Source organism: Haliotis rufescens, unplaced genomic scaffold (genome assembly GCF_023055435.1).
Source record: "Haliotis rufescens isolate VD_foot unplaced genomic scaffold, xgHalRufe1.0.p SCAF_14, whole genome shotgun sequence".
In the NCBI taxonomy this organism is placed as follows: domain Eukaryota; kingdom Metazoa; phylum Mollusca; class Gastropoda; order Lepetellida; family Haliotidae; genus Haliotis; species Haliotis rufescens.
The window spans coordinates 14,355,512-14,371,786 of NW_025963824.1; the positions used below are offsets into that span (position 1 = coordinate 14,355,512).

The 16,275-nt window shown below is 42.7% G+C and overlaps 1 protein-coding gene across 2 annotated transcripts; it reads right to left on the reverse strand.

Annotated features, from left to right (window-relative positions):
• Nucleotides 1-1,482: 1,482 nt before the first annotated feature.
• LOC124124421 lies at nucleotides 1,483-15,536 on the reverse strand. Of its 2 annotated transcripts, none has more exons than XM_046487588.2 (4): nucleotides 15,412-15,536; nucleotides 4,977-5,186; nucleotides 2,914-3,174; nucleotides 1,483-1,706 (listed from the first exon to the last, which is right to left on the reverse strand). In XM_046487588.2, the coding sequence occupies exons 1-3, from the start codon at nucleotides 15,446-15,448 to the stop codon at nucleotides 2,939-2,941; spliced, it is 483 nt and encodes a 160-aa protein (XP_046343544.2). In that variant the 5' UTR covers nucleotides 15,449-15,536; the 3' UTR covers nucleotides 1,483-1,706; nucleotides 2,914-2,938. The 2 variants fall into 2 exon arrangements, with proteins under 2 accessions (XP_046343544.2, XP_046343543.2); XM_046487587.2 differs by having other exon boundaries at nucleotides 1,483-1,725.
• Nucleotides 15,537-16,275: the final 739 nt, after the last annotated feature.

The following is a 16,275-nucleotide window of genomic DNA, read 5'->3' on the forward strand; positions in this document are numbered from 1 at the left end:
TGAGATCAGCATGTTTTAAATGTTTAGGAGCTCAATTATTTTTTCCCAAAAATACACAGGCTCATTTTTTAAGTAAATATAAACAACGAACTATATTCTTTGGGCACTTGACTTTAAGAAAACGACATTTTTTATATTCCTACGGTGCGAGGAATATATAATGTTTTAGAAATAAAACAGGGGTTTGATATATATATTTTCTCCGCCCCTTCCCCCCTTAAATGAAATGGTTGCTCCCAACAGTGTTTGTCGTTTTCATAATCGTATTTATTTACAGATCGTAGGATCTGTGCATTGGTGCTAAGATTGTTAGGATTACTGTTAGAATTGCACTAGAGGTGGTGTCGCTTCCCGTTATACGTATAACACATATCAACGTCCTTGCATGTCCTATTCCTTAACCACCCTATATGAACGTCACATAAGCATGTATACATATCGTCAATCGTCACTGTAAATCAGATGGTGTATGTAATAAATATACAGGAGATTTGTTTTTTTAATGATGTTTTTTACTTCAAGCTATTTCATCATTTTATAAGGGGCACGGGTGGCCAAGTCGTCTAAGGTCCCGCGATTCGCTGTGCAGAGTTGCGTCCCTTGGGCACACCATAAATCTATGATTGTGGGTTCGAATCCCGGTTCGCCCCGGTTATGTTTCTAGGTTTGTTTGCACCATACCCGTGCTTGTTGGTTTCACTGAAGTGGTAAACGTCTGAGACCTGCATCACTTCGGGCTTTCCTCCCACATTAAGCTGACACGCCGCGATATGACTGGAATACTGTTAAAAGCGGCGTTAAACCCAACTCACTCACTCATAATTTTATAAGGGCTACGGGAGGCCCAGGCGCCACTATTGGCTGTGCAGAGTTGTGTCCCTCAACCCTCAGAGTGCGAATGCTGATTGTGTTTGTTTCGAGGCCGTGTGATATCTTAAGCTGAAATACTGTTGAAAGTGGCGAAATCAAACCTCACCCACCCAACATATTCCAAATATTCTTCTAAAAAGGTCGTCTATGGCGAAGGGAGCACGGCAAAGGGTCGATCGAGGTAAATAAATGTACGTAAACTCATAATACCACCAAAATGAATGTTTTTGTTGGTTGATTCGTTGTTTTACGCCGCACTCAGCAATATTCCAGCCATATGACGGCGGTCTGTAAATAATCGAGTCTGGACCAGACAATCCAGTGATTGATATCATGAGCATCGATCCACGCAATTGGGATCGATAACATGCTTCAACCAAGTCAGCGAGCCTGACCAACCGATCCCGTTAGTCGCCTCTTACGACAAGCATGGTCGCCTTTTACGGCAAGCATGGGTTGCTGAAGACCTATTCTACCCCGGATCTTCACGCGTCTAGAATGAATGGCGATGGGCGTGACGACAGGTGCTATCGATTCGAAGTGTTTTGTCACCTGAAGTTGGTGAACACGATCCACTAAACAAAGAAATTGGACGAAAATAAGTTGTAATCAAACGGTTTATTATAACGGCACATATTATCATGGGTTGTTGAACAACGTACCATTCACCGCCGCTGGCGATACTCGTTTCCTTCCGAACTCATCAGCCAAGAGATGTTACAATGTACTTTAAAAGTGAAATGCATAACGACAAGGACCGTTGGTCATTTCCAAACAAAACCGAGAAGCTGTTTCTTTGGCCTGATTAGACATCACGTACTTGTGCTCCGTACTGGCTGAAGATTTATCCGAAATCTGAAAATAGCAAGATATATTTACTTTGGATAATGTGTGAGTGAGTTGGGTTTAACGCCGCTTTTAACAGTATTCCAGTTATATCACGGCGTGTCAGCTTAATGAGGGGGAAAAGCCTGAAATGATGCAGGTCTCAGACGTTTACCACTTCGGTGAAACCCACGAGCACGGGTATGGTGCTGACAAACCTAGAAACGTAACCGGGGCGAACCGGGATTCGAACCCACAATCATAGGTTTCTGGCGTGCCCAAGGGACGCAACCCTGCACAGCGAATCGTGGCGACTTTGACGACGAGGCCACCCGAAAATAGTAAGATGTATTTACTTTAGATAATGAAAGATTACAATTAACTGTGGACAGTTATGTGTACATATACTTCTCAAAAGAAGTTATAGAACACCAGGTTCTTTAAAAAGAACATAGTTAATCTGTCTCCCGTGAAGATCCGAATAGCTCTTCAGCAACCCATGCTTGCCGTAAAAAGCGACTTTGCTTGTCGTAAGAGGCGACTGATGGGATCGGGTGGTCAGGCTTGCTGACTTGGTTGATGGATGTCATCGTATCCCAATTGCGTGAATCGATGCTCGTGATGTCAATCACTGGATTGTTTGGTCGAGACTTGATTATTATCGGCTGCCGTCATATAGCTGAAATATTGCTGAGTGCGGGGTTAAACAACAAACAAACAAAGTTAATTTTCTTTATTGCCATGTTTCTTTTTGTTTCACGCTGCACTATTCCATCCGTATTCCAGCTATAATACAGCGGTCTGTAAATATCATTCCAGTGATTAATATTATCAGCAACGATATCCGGGGTATGATTATAAGCTCGTGTAACCGCTCGATCCATTGTGTTGTCTCTTACTACAAACAGGGGGCACGGGTCTAAGGCGCCGCGATTCGCTGTGCAGAGTTGCGTCCCTTGGGCACGCCAGAAACCTATGATTGTGGGTTCGAATCCAGGTTCGCCCCGATTATGTTTCTAGGTTTGTCAGCACCATACCCATGCTTGTGGGTTTCACCAAAGTGGTAAACGTCTGAGACCTGCATCACTTCGGGCTTTCCTCCCACATTAAGCTGACACGCCGCGATATAACTGGAATACTGTTAAAAGCGGCGTTAAACCCAACTCACTCACACACACTCACTACAAACATTGCCATATCAACACATTCACCCCTTACCTTGTTGTCCTCGGTTTAGGTGTAGTTAGTGATACAGTGCCGATTGTTGACGATCTCCCGCCGACCTGTCGACCGACCGTCCCTTCCTCCTCCCCACCCAGGGGTTTCGCATGTCTTGGAAATACCGCATCAGAGCCTGGAAGCGAGAGGTGTACCCTCGGGACGACCCGGTGGGGGTAGGGGTGGGGCGTATCGTCAAGGTGGGGCGCCTCGTTGTGGGACGTTGTGTAACTGGCCGGCGTGTGTTTTCTTCACAGTTACCTACAAAAGTACATCGCTTGAAGGAGATACACATACGTCACTCTGTAGAAAGTGAGTGAGTGAGTGAGTATGGTTTTACGCCGCTTTTAGCAATATTCCAGCAATATCACGGCGGGGGACACCAGAAATGGGCTTCACACATTGTACCCATGTCGGGAATCGAACCCGGGTCTTCGGCGTGACGAGCGAACGCTTTAACCACTAGGCTACCCGACCGCCCCTCTCTGTAGAAAGGGAATTAAGCTGTGATGAAATTTGGTCACGTGCTACCTTAGATCTTCTGGCCTTTGGATATCGGTCAATGACTTCCTTTAAAGCACGTTTTGCCCACAGAGTCTGTGGGGCACGGAGTGACAATGATTGTTTTAATTACATGATCTTATATTGCCATACACGGATTCAAGATAAATTATAAATGGCGATATAAGCAGATGAATGAAAGTGAGTGAGTTTTATGCCGCTTTTTGCAACATTCCAGCAGTATCATGGCAAGGGACATCAGAAATAGGCTTCGAACATTGTTCCCATTTGGGTGATTTGGGTTCCCCGACGAGTGATTTTAAGTGACTGAGGTGACGGATGATAGATTAAACAGACACCTTGAGGAGATCAATGCTTGTCCAGAAATGATAATAATAATAATAATAATAATAATAATAATAATAATAATAATAATAATAATGATGATGATGATGATGATGATGATGATGATGATGATGATGTTGATGATGATGTTGATGATGATGATGATGATAACATTTTCATAATCAATTACACGAGATGAATGATGTAACGGTGTATGGATCAGTGAATGAATTGTATCTCATCCCAAGATGAGTAAGTCAACAAACAGCAGCATAATTTTAGTGGCTGTATCAACGGAAGCCATACTCTCCTACCAAGGGATCCATGCAGACAGAATATCACCCCTGCCACAGACCAGCGCCATGTAACGATTCGTCAAACCTTATACAACCGATTCAATATCCGAGCTATATGACGGCGGTCTGTACATAATCGAGTCTGGACCAGACAATCCAGTGATGGGCACCATGAGCATCGCAATCGGGACACGATGACATGCATCAACCTGACCACCCGATCCCGTTAGTCGCCTCTTAGGACAAGCATATTCGCTTCTCACGGCAAGCATGGGTTGATGTTTAAAGACCTATTCTCACCCGGTAACAACAAATACTATCTTTTAATGCTTTTGGTATGGCGCAGCCGGGGATCGAACCCCGGACCTTCCGCTCTCCGGGCGAACGCTCTACCCACTACACCACTGGTGCTGTCCTCACTTTAGTGAAACACGAACACATGTGTTGTGCTGACAAACCAAGATACCCACGATCATAGGTTTCTGGTGCTCCTAAGGGACGCAACTGTGCACAGCGAATTGCAGCGCCTGAGAGACAGGGTGCCGTTGGACAAATCACACTTTGATAAGGTACGTGAGTCACCCTCTGCGCTTTGGAGGGGGCACGGGTGGCCCAGTCGTCCAAGGCGCCGCGATTCGCTGTGCAGACCCGTGCTCGTGGGTTTCACCGAAGTGGTGAACGTCTGAGACATGCATCACTTCGGGCTTTGCTCCCACATTAAGCTGACACGCCGTGATATAACTGGAATACTGTTAAAAGCGGCGTTAAACTTAACTGACTCACTCACTCTGCGCTTTCATCAGTTAGTGCAACGGCACTCTGGGTCACCTTTGCTCCCTTATCATCCCCCCGGACCGCCACCCCCCCCCCCCCCCCCCCCCCCCCCCCGATTATTCAGGGTGCCCCATCTGCAGTACGTACCCGAATGGTAGAGGCTGATGCCTGGCAAGCCCCTGTACATCTGTGTTCGCTTGGCCTGACAGAACACGCAGTCGTTCGGGTATGTCCGGGAGTCTGATCCACATACGGGGAAGTAGCTCCGGGGACAGGGGTGGTAGGGGTCATATTTAATGTCGACGTCACATCCGTCCCTGTCTGCTGACGTCACAACCCCCAGCAGAGCAGCAAACACTGAAAGCAGAATGTCCACATTACGTCACTGCCGACGGAACTGTAAATGCTTGAGATTTGTAAATTTGTATGACACTGTTTAATATTTGATCCTGTAAAAGAAAAACGCCTAATTGTTCCTTTTCATCAACTGACTGGTCCATTCATTCAATCGGCCATTCATTCACTGGTCCATTCATTCAATCTTCCTTCATTCACTGGACCATTCATTCACTCGCCTATTCATTCACTCGTCCATTCACTCGCCCATTCATTCACTGGTCAATTCATTCAATCTTCCTTCATTCACTGGTCCATTCATTCACTCGCCTATTCATTCACTCGTCCATTCACTCGCCCATTCATTCACTCGCCCCTTCATTCAATCTTCCTTCATTCACTCGCCCATTCATTCAGGAGTCCATTCATTCACTGATCCATTCATTCACTGGTCCATTCATTCAATCTTCCTTCATTAACTGGTCCATCTAATCACTCGCCCATTCATTCACTCGCTAATTCATTCACTCGCCCCTTCATTCAATCTTCCTTCATTCACTCGCCCATTCATTCAGTGGTCCATTCATTTACTGGTTCATTCACCCACTGAACATTTCTATTCTTTGGAATTTTCTATTGAGACCAGATATATTTTCAGTTACAGCTGAAATACCAGATTTTGTGGCAGACAATTTCTTATTTTTCCAAAAATATGAAGCATAAATTATTTTCCACGAATTTTCGGGAACAATTCTTTTCTGCCAATACAACCCCAGGCCCCTGAACGTGGAGTGGATGAGGAGATACGGTATCAGCAGCTATGACAAAGTGTGAGTGAGTGAGTTGGGTTTAACGCCGCTTTTAACAGTATTCCAATTATATCACGGCGTGTCAGCTTAATGTGGGAGGAAAGCCCGAAGTGATGCAGGTCTCAGACGTTTACCACTTCGGTGAAACCCAAGAGCACGGGTATGGTGCTGACAAACCTAGAAACATAATCGGGGCGAACCGGGATTCGAACCCACAATCATAGGTTTCTGGCGTGCCCAAGGGACGCAACTCTGCAAGGCGAATCGCGGCGCCTTAGACGACTGGGCCACCCGTGCCCCCAGCTATGACAAAGACACTCCCTTGTGCTGCTTATCTGCTCGATCTGCCCGACGGTACACGGCGATTACTAAGCTGCAATTAGCACCAAACAATACACGCTTCACCAAAGGCCGGGAGGAAATGCATCTGAATGTCAGAGCAATTGACAATTGTTCATTTGTATTTGCAAACAGAGAACGGGCGTTTTTCCGCATGGCTATATCAGATGTAATTAAAACAATCATTGTCACTCCGTGCCACACAAACTCTGTTTAAAGAAGTCATTGACCGATATCCAAAGGCCGGAAGACTTAAAGTAGCACGTGACCAAATTACATCACCGCTGAATTCCCTTTCTACAGTTTGACGTAAGTGTCCTACGCTAGAAATAGCACGATAATGTTAACTTCGTACTGGGAATAGTCTTGAGCGCTGTGTTTGTTTGTTTGTTTGTTGTTTAACTGCACTTACCAATAATCCAGCTATATGACGGCGGTCTGTGAATGATCCAGTCTGGACCAGTCAAATCCACGCAATTGGGATACGATGACATGCATCAACCAAGTCAGCGAGTCTGACCACGGCTCTGGGTGAGGTGAGGTGAGGTGAGGTGAGGTGAGGTGAGGTGAGGACACCATTTGCGCACAGGTGTTCACGGAAAGCACGTGCAAATCGTGCGTGTAAAATGACTCCGTGACAGGTGACTGAAATAGTTATTTACTTGCACGACTTAAACGAGATTGTAACATACGAAAGCTGTAATGCACCGAAATTAACGCGGCGAATAATCACATGTATACATGTTTTCACGGGGCTCATGTTATTGAAAGACGAAGACTGATTGACTCTTTCTCTGCGCAAATATGTTTTAGTTATATTTAAGAATATATCGTTTAACAACTAATTTATTTATTTCCAAATTAATGTCACATAACAACAATATCATAATTGTATATTTTTGTTTGTTTGTTTGTTGTTTAACGCCGCACTCAGCAATATTCCAGCTATATGACAGCGGTCTGTAAATAATTGAGTCTGGACCAAACAAACCAGTGATTGATATCATGAGCATTGATCCACGTAATTGGGATCGATGACATGCATCAACCAAGTCAGCGAGCCTGACCACCCGATCACGTTAGTCGCCTCTTACGACAAGCATAGTCGCCTTTTACGGCAAGCATGGTTTGCTGAAGACCTATTCTATCCCGGATCTTCACGGGTCTCATAATTGTAACAGCTGAAATAAAATATTCATGATACTGACTGGAGCACTCAATTTTGTTTCGAGATTAAACATGTTTTTCAGCTTCAGCTGCAAAACCAGATGTTATTTTATTTTATAGCGTGACGATAAATACCAAAGGGGGACACACGAAAGGGGGGGGGGCTTCACACCCGGTTTGTCGGGTCGGGGGGAACTTTAGATATAGAAACTGCTGGAAGAATGCAGTGTAACTATTAAGTTATATTCATCTTATACATTAATATGAATAGTATGGTTCAAAAGTCGGGTGATACGGATTTGTAGGGTGCAGTGCGCTGAAGTGCACGCCCGCTCTAGATCGGCGTTTGCTTGAGAATCGAACCAGGCCTTCACCGTGACTAGTCAACGCTTTAACCACTTGGCTACCCTACCTCCCCTTATATTTCGAGAAATAATGAAGGCACCTAAGTCTAAAAAGAAATTCAATTATCAAACAAACGTGTTTTTTACGACAAAGACCTGACTTGTCTACAAGTTTCCGTGTTGACTGGTTTGTCGGTCGCGTCTGTCAATATCTTCAAACACGCAAATGTCAGCGTGGATTGTCACGCTACCCAGAATGTCATGTCACTGGAACTCAACTCGCTTATCAGACTTAATCTTGCCTTGAAAACTGAAGTTTGTCGATTGATGTTTACAAACATATTTGTGTTTGTGAACATTGCGAAAACAGTTTGCAAGCTAGTACATGAAGTTTGCGAAAAATATCCGTTTTTATTCTCAACAATATTTTGGCCAACAGATTAGTGTTTCAAACTCGATTTTGGCGGTGAATGTTTGTCAAACAGGCGTGGCCATTTACAACCATTCCGATACTGCTGAGAAGTCACGTGATTTGTGATACGTACGACTGCTCAAAATGGTGTCGGCATTTGAGAGACGCGAAGAGGAATTAAGTATTAACACACATCTGACGTCGGAAAATATAACTTGGCAACCTAAATTAGTCGGATGGGGATTTTTAACAGTATTCCAGTTATATCACGGCGTGTCAGCTTAATGTGGGAGGAAAGCCCGAAGTGATGCAGGTCTCAGACGTTTACCACTTCGGCGAAACCCACGAGCACGGGTATGGTGCTGACAAACCTAGAAACATAATCGGGGCGAACCGGGATTCGAACCCACAATCATAGGTTTCTTACGTGCCCAAGGGACGCAACTCTGCACAGCGAATCGCGGCGCCTTAGACGACTGCCCCTGCTGAGTGCGGCGTTAAACAAACAAACTTATAAGGTCATGAATAATATTTGATACCCTTGCCCCTACAAACGTCTTGCAAGAGTACGACCGAAGCTAACTGGGTAACAAATAGTTCAAAACCATAAAATAAAAAACATGTCACCTAATTATGGTGACCTAAGTTAGGGTATGTTGAAGTCATCAGGAAGCTGACGAGTTCACTGAATCAACGTAAGTGTGATTGATGCGAGAATGCGAGGTCAATTGCGAGTACGGACTGGTTGACTGCTGAATTTGACATAGTGTCAAGAAGGTCATGTCATTGACCTTTCCCATAACGCACCTGCGCATAACCCAAAACTAACTGCCATAATTGTTGACAGTGGTGAGGTGAGGTGAAATGGGGTTTAACGTCGCGTCCAAGATTATTGCACTTATATAGCGACGTGCATGCACGTGTGTGTGTGTGTGTGTGTGGCTGCTTGTACTAGTCCGGACTGATGCCGATTTATAGTGCTAGCTCACTGAGATACCATGCCGCAGTTTAACATGAATACCCCATCCAGACACAGTATACTGACTCCGAGCCGACCAGTCCTTGTTTTAGCCCCTTAATGCCGAGCGCCAGACAGGGTAACAACAAGTACCATCTTTTAACGTCTTTTGGTATGACGCGGTCGGGGATCGAACCCCGGACCTTCCGCTCTCCGGGCGGACGCTCTACCACTAGACCACGGAGGCGGTCTTGTTGACAGTGAGAAGAGCATGTTCTCCTTTCGCGGCGTGAAAGGTCATCGGTTTTGAATTGCACTATGAACAAATCTCTTGACCCGTGATGTTACTTTCTTGTTTAACATCGCATTCAGCAATTGTCCGACTATATGACTGCGACCTGAAATGGTGGAGTCCGAACCAGGCAAACCAGTGATTGATATTATGAGCACGCCGTCATCAAGTTAAGCAAATGAATTTCAAACATACTTAAGAGAGGTACAACTTGGCTTTAGGAACCCTGTCTACATGGAGTGAGTGAATATGGTTTTACGCCGCTTTTAGCAATATTCAAGCAATATCACGGCGGGGGACACCAGAAAAATGGGCTTCACACATTGTACCCATGTCGGGAATCGAACCCGGGTCTTCGGCGTGACGAGCGAACGCTTTAACCACTAGGCTACCCGCCCGCCCCCTACAAGAAATAAGTATATGTCTATGTCTATGTGGGGTGGCGAGGTGGCCTGGTGGTTAGGGACCGACCATTACGTTCAGGGTGGGGGTGGGGTAGGGCGTGGGGGTGTTGGGGGTATCAAGATAAGATAGTTTTCTGCCACAGCTACACAACCTAAATAATTTTGTATTTATAACTAAATTATAAGCCTGAATTTTCTTGAAAACACCTCGCAACATTGTAATTTTTGTGGGACAATTCGGTTTTTCGATAAAATCCCAGCAACAAGACGGTCTGTAAATAATCGAGTCTGGACCAGACAATCCAGTGATTGACATCATGAGCATCGATCCACGCAATTAGAACACGATAACATACATCAACTAAGTCAGCGAGCTTGACTACCCGATCTCCGTTAGATGCCTCTTACGACAAGCATAGGTCGCTGAAGACCAATTCTAACCCGGTATAATTCTATAAATAGAACATTGGGGAAATGTTGCTTTATCATAAAATAGGTAGGTTTCTAGGTATCTCCTAAATTAACCAAAACTTGTAAAATGCCTCAGGTAAGTCACAGTAACACGGGATCTTTGTTTAGCGGTAGCTAGAAATTAGATCTGATTTTAATGAGATTGACATTAGACTATTCTTTTGATAATGATAGCAAATATTCCAGTACTATCTCGAGACTCCCGATGGATAATTCTGACTCGATCGCCGAATATCAAGGGCGGCGCCATGTTTGTTTATAAACACTGAAAGTAGTCCCGACTTGACCTTTGATATTTGCATCTCTATCCGCAAATGACCCCAACGGATATCGTTGGCTTTATCCTGCCGAGAAACCTACCCATTACATGGTAATGGTGTATATTACTCTCTAAAGCCTGAGACTTACAAAGTTAATTCCCCTAAACAGACTGTTCGCAATTCATCGAAGGCCGTAGGTTATTCTAAGAATATATGCGCCAATAGAACAATTGACCCCCTTAACATTTACTATCTCAATTTTTATAAACATTTTAAAAATATCTGAATAAATACCATGTTGTATGATGTGATAATTTTGTGCTAATTGTTGTAATTCTGTGATTTTGTTTGTGTTCTTTGTGAAGACAACTCTTTCAGGGGTCGGGGATTAAAAGATTGTGATGAATTACGTAACGTAAACATATGTGTCACAATTATTTTTTGAATAATTATCAAAATACTCACCAGGAGGTAGAGAAAATGTTTTTGTGGAATTTAACCTGTAGACATAGACAATGTATTTTACAACAGAATAGATAATGGGCTAGTTAACGTTGTCATATGCGTTGTTTAATTGTTATGTATGTATTCTGTGTTATCCTGTTGTCATATTTTTTTTAACAATTATCACTTTTGACATTTCTCTTTTCTCTGTAAAGCAAAAAAAATTGTAATTTAGTCGAAAAACTAATTGCCGTATTAAACATCAAACAATAAAACAATCAATTAAAACAATATAATGGTGGAGGGAGACTGCCAACAGTTCCCGTATAACTTGTTATATCACTTGGTTGAAATATCGAGTTAATTTTTTCAAATGAAAAAAATAATACATCTCCAAAAACATAATAATAAAAAAAACAAAAAAACTGAAAAGTTCATAAGTACTAATTATCAAAAAGCCCTTGTTTTATACTACACCCATGAACATATCGACAAAACACGTTGCTTCTTCACCAATTTTAAAGGATAATTGTGTTAATGGCTGCTATCAATGTTGAAGAATTCGTATTTGTCTCTCCCATTCGTCTAATTATAAAACAGTGAATGCATTAAAACACAGATATACCCTAAACACTGACACCAGAATTGGTTATTTGTATTTACACAATCCTTTTTCGTTTTAAAGATGAACAATTAAACAGCCATGTTCATTCCATAATTTATATGCAGCTATTGTTCGTTCAATCGTTTGTGAAATTTACCCAGGGGTTAACTTTGACCAAAGGCTGAACTCACTGTCAATGTTACCAGTACAAGTGATCACAAAACGAACAAATCAAGAGTACTTAAAACGATCGTGGATTGAAATTTAAAAACGCCAGTTTCGTTTTATTCAGGTTCCAAGAGATCCAATTATTTTTCAATGGTTAATCGGCGCTTTTACGCATAACATCATTGAAGCTACGTAGAAATAATCTAATTGCAACTCTGAGAACATAGGTTTAAAGTATACAGATACTCAGATGTTGACAAAGGTCGTATTGACAAACTGCTAGCATCATTATCCGAGATTGTGTGTGTATATTTCAGCCGTAATGAACACCTACTGTCAACTGTCAACACCACGATATTGACACAGGTCGCCGTTCAAGGTCAAGCGGAATGTAGTGAGCTACTTTCGTTTTTCCATAAAAAAAATAGCATCTACCTCCCTCCACACTTTTCAGAAGAAAGTACCTGAGAAATGTTTGTTTTGCATGCAGTTTTAGCTAGAAAGCGTAACGTCAAATATTTGACGAACTAAAGAGAGCACTCCTAAAATGACGTCAAATGAAGCGTTTAACATTTCACCATGAATTAGCTTAACACATTGATTGTAAGCTGGTATTCTTGCGACGAGACAAGACTACAACCCGCTGACGCGTGGAGAAAACAAAAATACAATTAGTTGAAATTAAAAGTATTTTTACAACAGTAAAGTATATCTAACGAAGATGTATATTAACAAATGAATTAAGATATAAGAAAAAGAATTTATGGATGTCAACTTCTTTATTTTGAGGAACACAACGTTTCGGAGTATACACATTCCTTCACATGATGAACGGGTAAGCACATACAGTAAACTACGGTTATAACGAACACGCTTATAACGAACTAACGGATATAACGAACTTACTCTTTTGGTCCCGACTATTAGCTGTATATATGCTTATAACGAACTATGTTGATATATATATATACAGTAAACTACGTTTATAACGAACACGCTTATAACGAACTGACGGATATAACGAACTTACTCTTTTGGTCCCGACTATTTGCTGTAGTTGTGCTGTATATATGCTTATAACGAACTACGGTTATAACGAACTAAAATTAGTAGTCCCTTTGAGTTCGTTATAACCGTAGTTTACTGTACTCCGAAACGTTGTGTTCCTCATTATAAAAAAGTTGACATCCATAAATTCTGTTCCTTGTTTGTATCGCTTCTAAATGCCTTTCAAAGACTTAAATATATGTACCTAAAATTAAGTACACTTTTGGAATCAGAGCATGACATTGATGGAAAAAAATTGTAATATGCTACTCGAAACATGTTAAGGAACACCAACAGTTAGAAAGCTGTGCAATACCCACCAGCAATTAGAGATTAACTGTAGTCATGCTTAACTTCTTTTGAGTAGTATAATTTGAGAGCTATATTTTCTTCTTCGCTTTCTAAAAATGCTCACATTTGTGATCAATTGCATTCATTCTCGACCCGTGAAGATCCGGGGTAGAATAGGTCTTCAGCAACCAATACATGTCGTAAGAGGCGACTAACGGGATCCGGGGGTCAGGCTCGCGGACTTGGTTGATGCATGTCATCGTATCCCAATTGCTGTGATCGATGTTCATGATGTCAAACACTGGATTGTCTGGTCCAGACTCGATTATTTACAGACCACCGTCATAAAGCTGGAGTGAGTGAGTGAGTGAGTTTGGTTTTACGCCGCTTTTAGCAATATTTCAGCAATATCACGGCGGGTGACACCAGAAATGGGCTTCACAAATTGTACCCATGTCGGGATTCGAACCCGGGTCTTCGGCGTGACGAGCGAACGCTTTAACCACTAGGCTACCCGACCTCCCCCTTAAAGCTGGAATATTGCTGAGTGCGGCATTAAACAACTAACAAACAAACTATCACTTAAGGGTCAATCACAAACACACAACAAGGCAAAAGCAAATATACACATGAAAACTGGATTTGACCCAAAAATTACAAACGTTATCAAAACGTTACAGGAGTGAGTGAGTATGTTTTACGCCGCTTTTCGAAGCAATATTTCAGCAATATCACGGCGGGGGACACCAAAAATTGGCTTCACACATTGTATCCATGTCGGGAATCCAACCCGGGTCTTCGGCGTTACGAGCTAACGCTTTAACCACTTGGCTACCCGACCGCCCCACAAAACACAAGGAGATACTCTTATCAAATACATCGCCATCGAAAAAACCCTTTACTTGTTTGTTTTATTTTGCCTCATCAAACATGGGTGAAAACTTTCTTTTGTCCAGCAATTTATTACGAAATAATTTACGGAAACACCATATATAACAAAAAGCAAATGGAACGACACCGTAAATGTCCGATTTTGTTAAAATAACTTTATATTAGCTCCGGGTATGACGAACGCAATTGAACCTTTAATACCACTTCGACATATCCGAATGGCCACTCATTAATTGTCGGCTTAAAAACAACTACCATATTTGGTAGTTTCATTTTTCATCACTTGGTTTAGAATTCCGCAGACCACAAACAGTGTCGAATTTGTGTAGAATGAAATCAAAATCTAGTTCAAGTCATACCGATCGTTTCAAATTAAAAGGGTCCAGTTTTATTTTGACTTCGACCACCGACCTAAAGTATGGTGAACAAGTATCCGATAACCATCTAGTAGAACAAAAGATTTTGAGCAATACTACAGCAATGTAACGGCTGGGGCCCCAGAAATAGGCTTCGCGAATTGTGATTGAGAGAGTGAGTTTGATTTTACGCCGCTTTTAGCAATATTCCAGCAATATCACAATGAGAGACACCAGATACAGGCTTACCAGATTGTACCCATGTGGGGAATCGAACCCGGGTCTTTGGAGTGACGAGCGAACGCTTTAACCACTAGGCTACCCCACCATCCCATATTACGAGTGAGTGAGTCGACTTGGCACAGATAGACCAGCATATGGTAGCGGGGGACATGAGCAAAGGATTCCACGCTTTGGGTGAATCAAACCCGTATCTTCAGTGTAGCAAACGAACACCTTAACCACTAGACTAACCCACTTTCAAATATCACTGTAGTTTGTGTCATGACTGAAATTAAGGTAAGGATACATACATCTTAACTGTATTTGAAGATGTCCGAATCACAACATGGACAGTGGTCAATCTACATTGAAATGGCGGCAACCCGAGAGGCGACTCTGTATATAATTTCAATGGATTTCTATACATTTATATGCCCCGTGAATATCCGTGTTAGAATACACCTCAACAACCCATGCTTGCCGTAAGAGACGACTAACGGGATCAGGTGGTCAGGCTCGCTGACTTGGTTGATTTATGTCATCGTATCCCAAATGCGTGGATCGATGTACGTGATTTCAATCACTGGATTGTCTTGTCCAGATTACTTACAGACCGTATACAGCTGGAATATTAATTGTTAAGTGCGGCGTAAAACAACAAACAAACAAACCAAAAGTGATAAAATTACCTGTAAAAAATTACCACAGCTTGATACAGTTTGCTCAATTAAAAAAACATTTGCAAAACGTTAAGTGATAAAGTTTACCTGCAGTAAGTATCACTATTTGTTGCGTGCTGTTCATGGTCAAAATGCGACCAGCTGTCCGTGCGAACGTCGCGCTAAAACCTGCTACCCCAAACGTTGTTCAGCTGTTTAAAACGTGTACGCGAGTCCCCCCCTGGATTTATAAAGGGGCGATAGAGTCAACATTCACGGCCATAAACCGCCTACAGTAGCAAGCGGTGGATCACGTAAGTAAATAGGTAAGGCAGCATCTGGGAATGATTTGAGCGACGAGTTTTGGGGATTTAAAAACACGACTTGTCTGTTGGTCTCGTTTGTGTTTACCACTGATTTCCTAATTGGCATGGTTTGGTGGTTTGATGACATGGCAAATATGTTATATGGGTTGGTGTTGTTACATGTGTGTGTGAACGTGGTCGTTGGGAATGACGCAGACAGCGGCATCGTCGATATTTGAGGTGATTTCGGTCGGCGCTTCGTGGCTGGGCATGGTGACTTTGTGCTAATCGGAGAGGGGGTGACGTGAATACTAAACTGCTCCCGAGCCGACACCATTGACCACTTCCGGGTCAAACCAGCGGTACATATTGAGTGTAGTCTGGTTTAAACAAATGTACGCATAGTGAGCGAGTGTTGTTTTATGCCGCCTTTAGCCATTTTCCAATCCGAGAGGGAGTGGCGTGAATACTAAACTAGTCCCGCTCCGACGCCATTGACCACTTCCGGGTCTAACTTTGAGTTGGTGAATCTCAAGTGAAAATATTGAATAAGTAAATGTGGTTTATGCCACAACTTTATCGCCTGTTGAGTCTGACCAGTGGACCCGACTTACATTAGTCGAGACCCGTGAAGATCCGGAATGGAATAGGTCTTCAGCAACCCATG

Coding starts and splice junctions, on each gene's coding strand:
- LOC124124421 (XM_046487588.2), bottom strand. CDS start 15,448: ATGAACAGCACGCAACAAATAGTGATACTTACTGCAG. Junction 5,187..15,411: donor AATAGTGATACTTACTGCAG/GTAAACTTTATC, acceptor TTCTGCTTTCAG/TGTTTGCTGCTCTGCTGGGG. Junction 3,175..4,976: donor CATCAGCCTCTACCATTCGG/GTACGTACTGCA, acceptor GTACTTTTGTAG/GTAACTGTGAAGAAAACACA.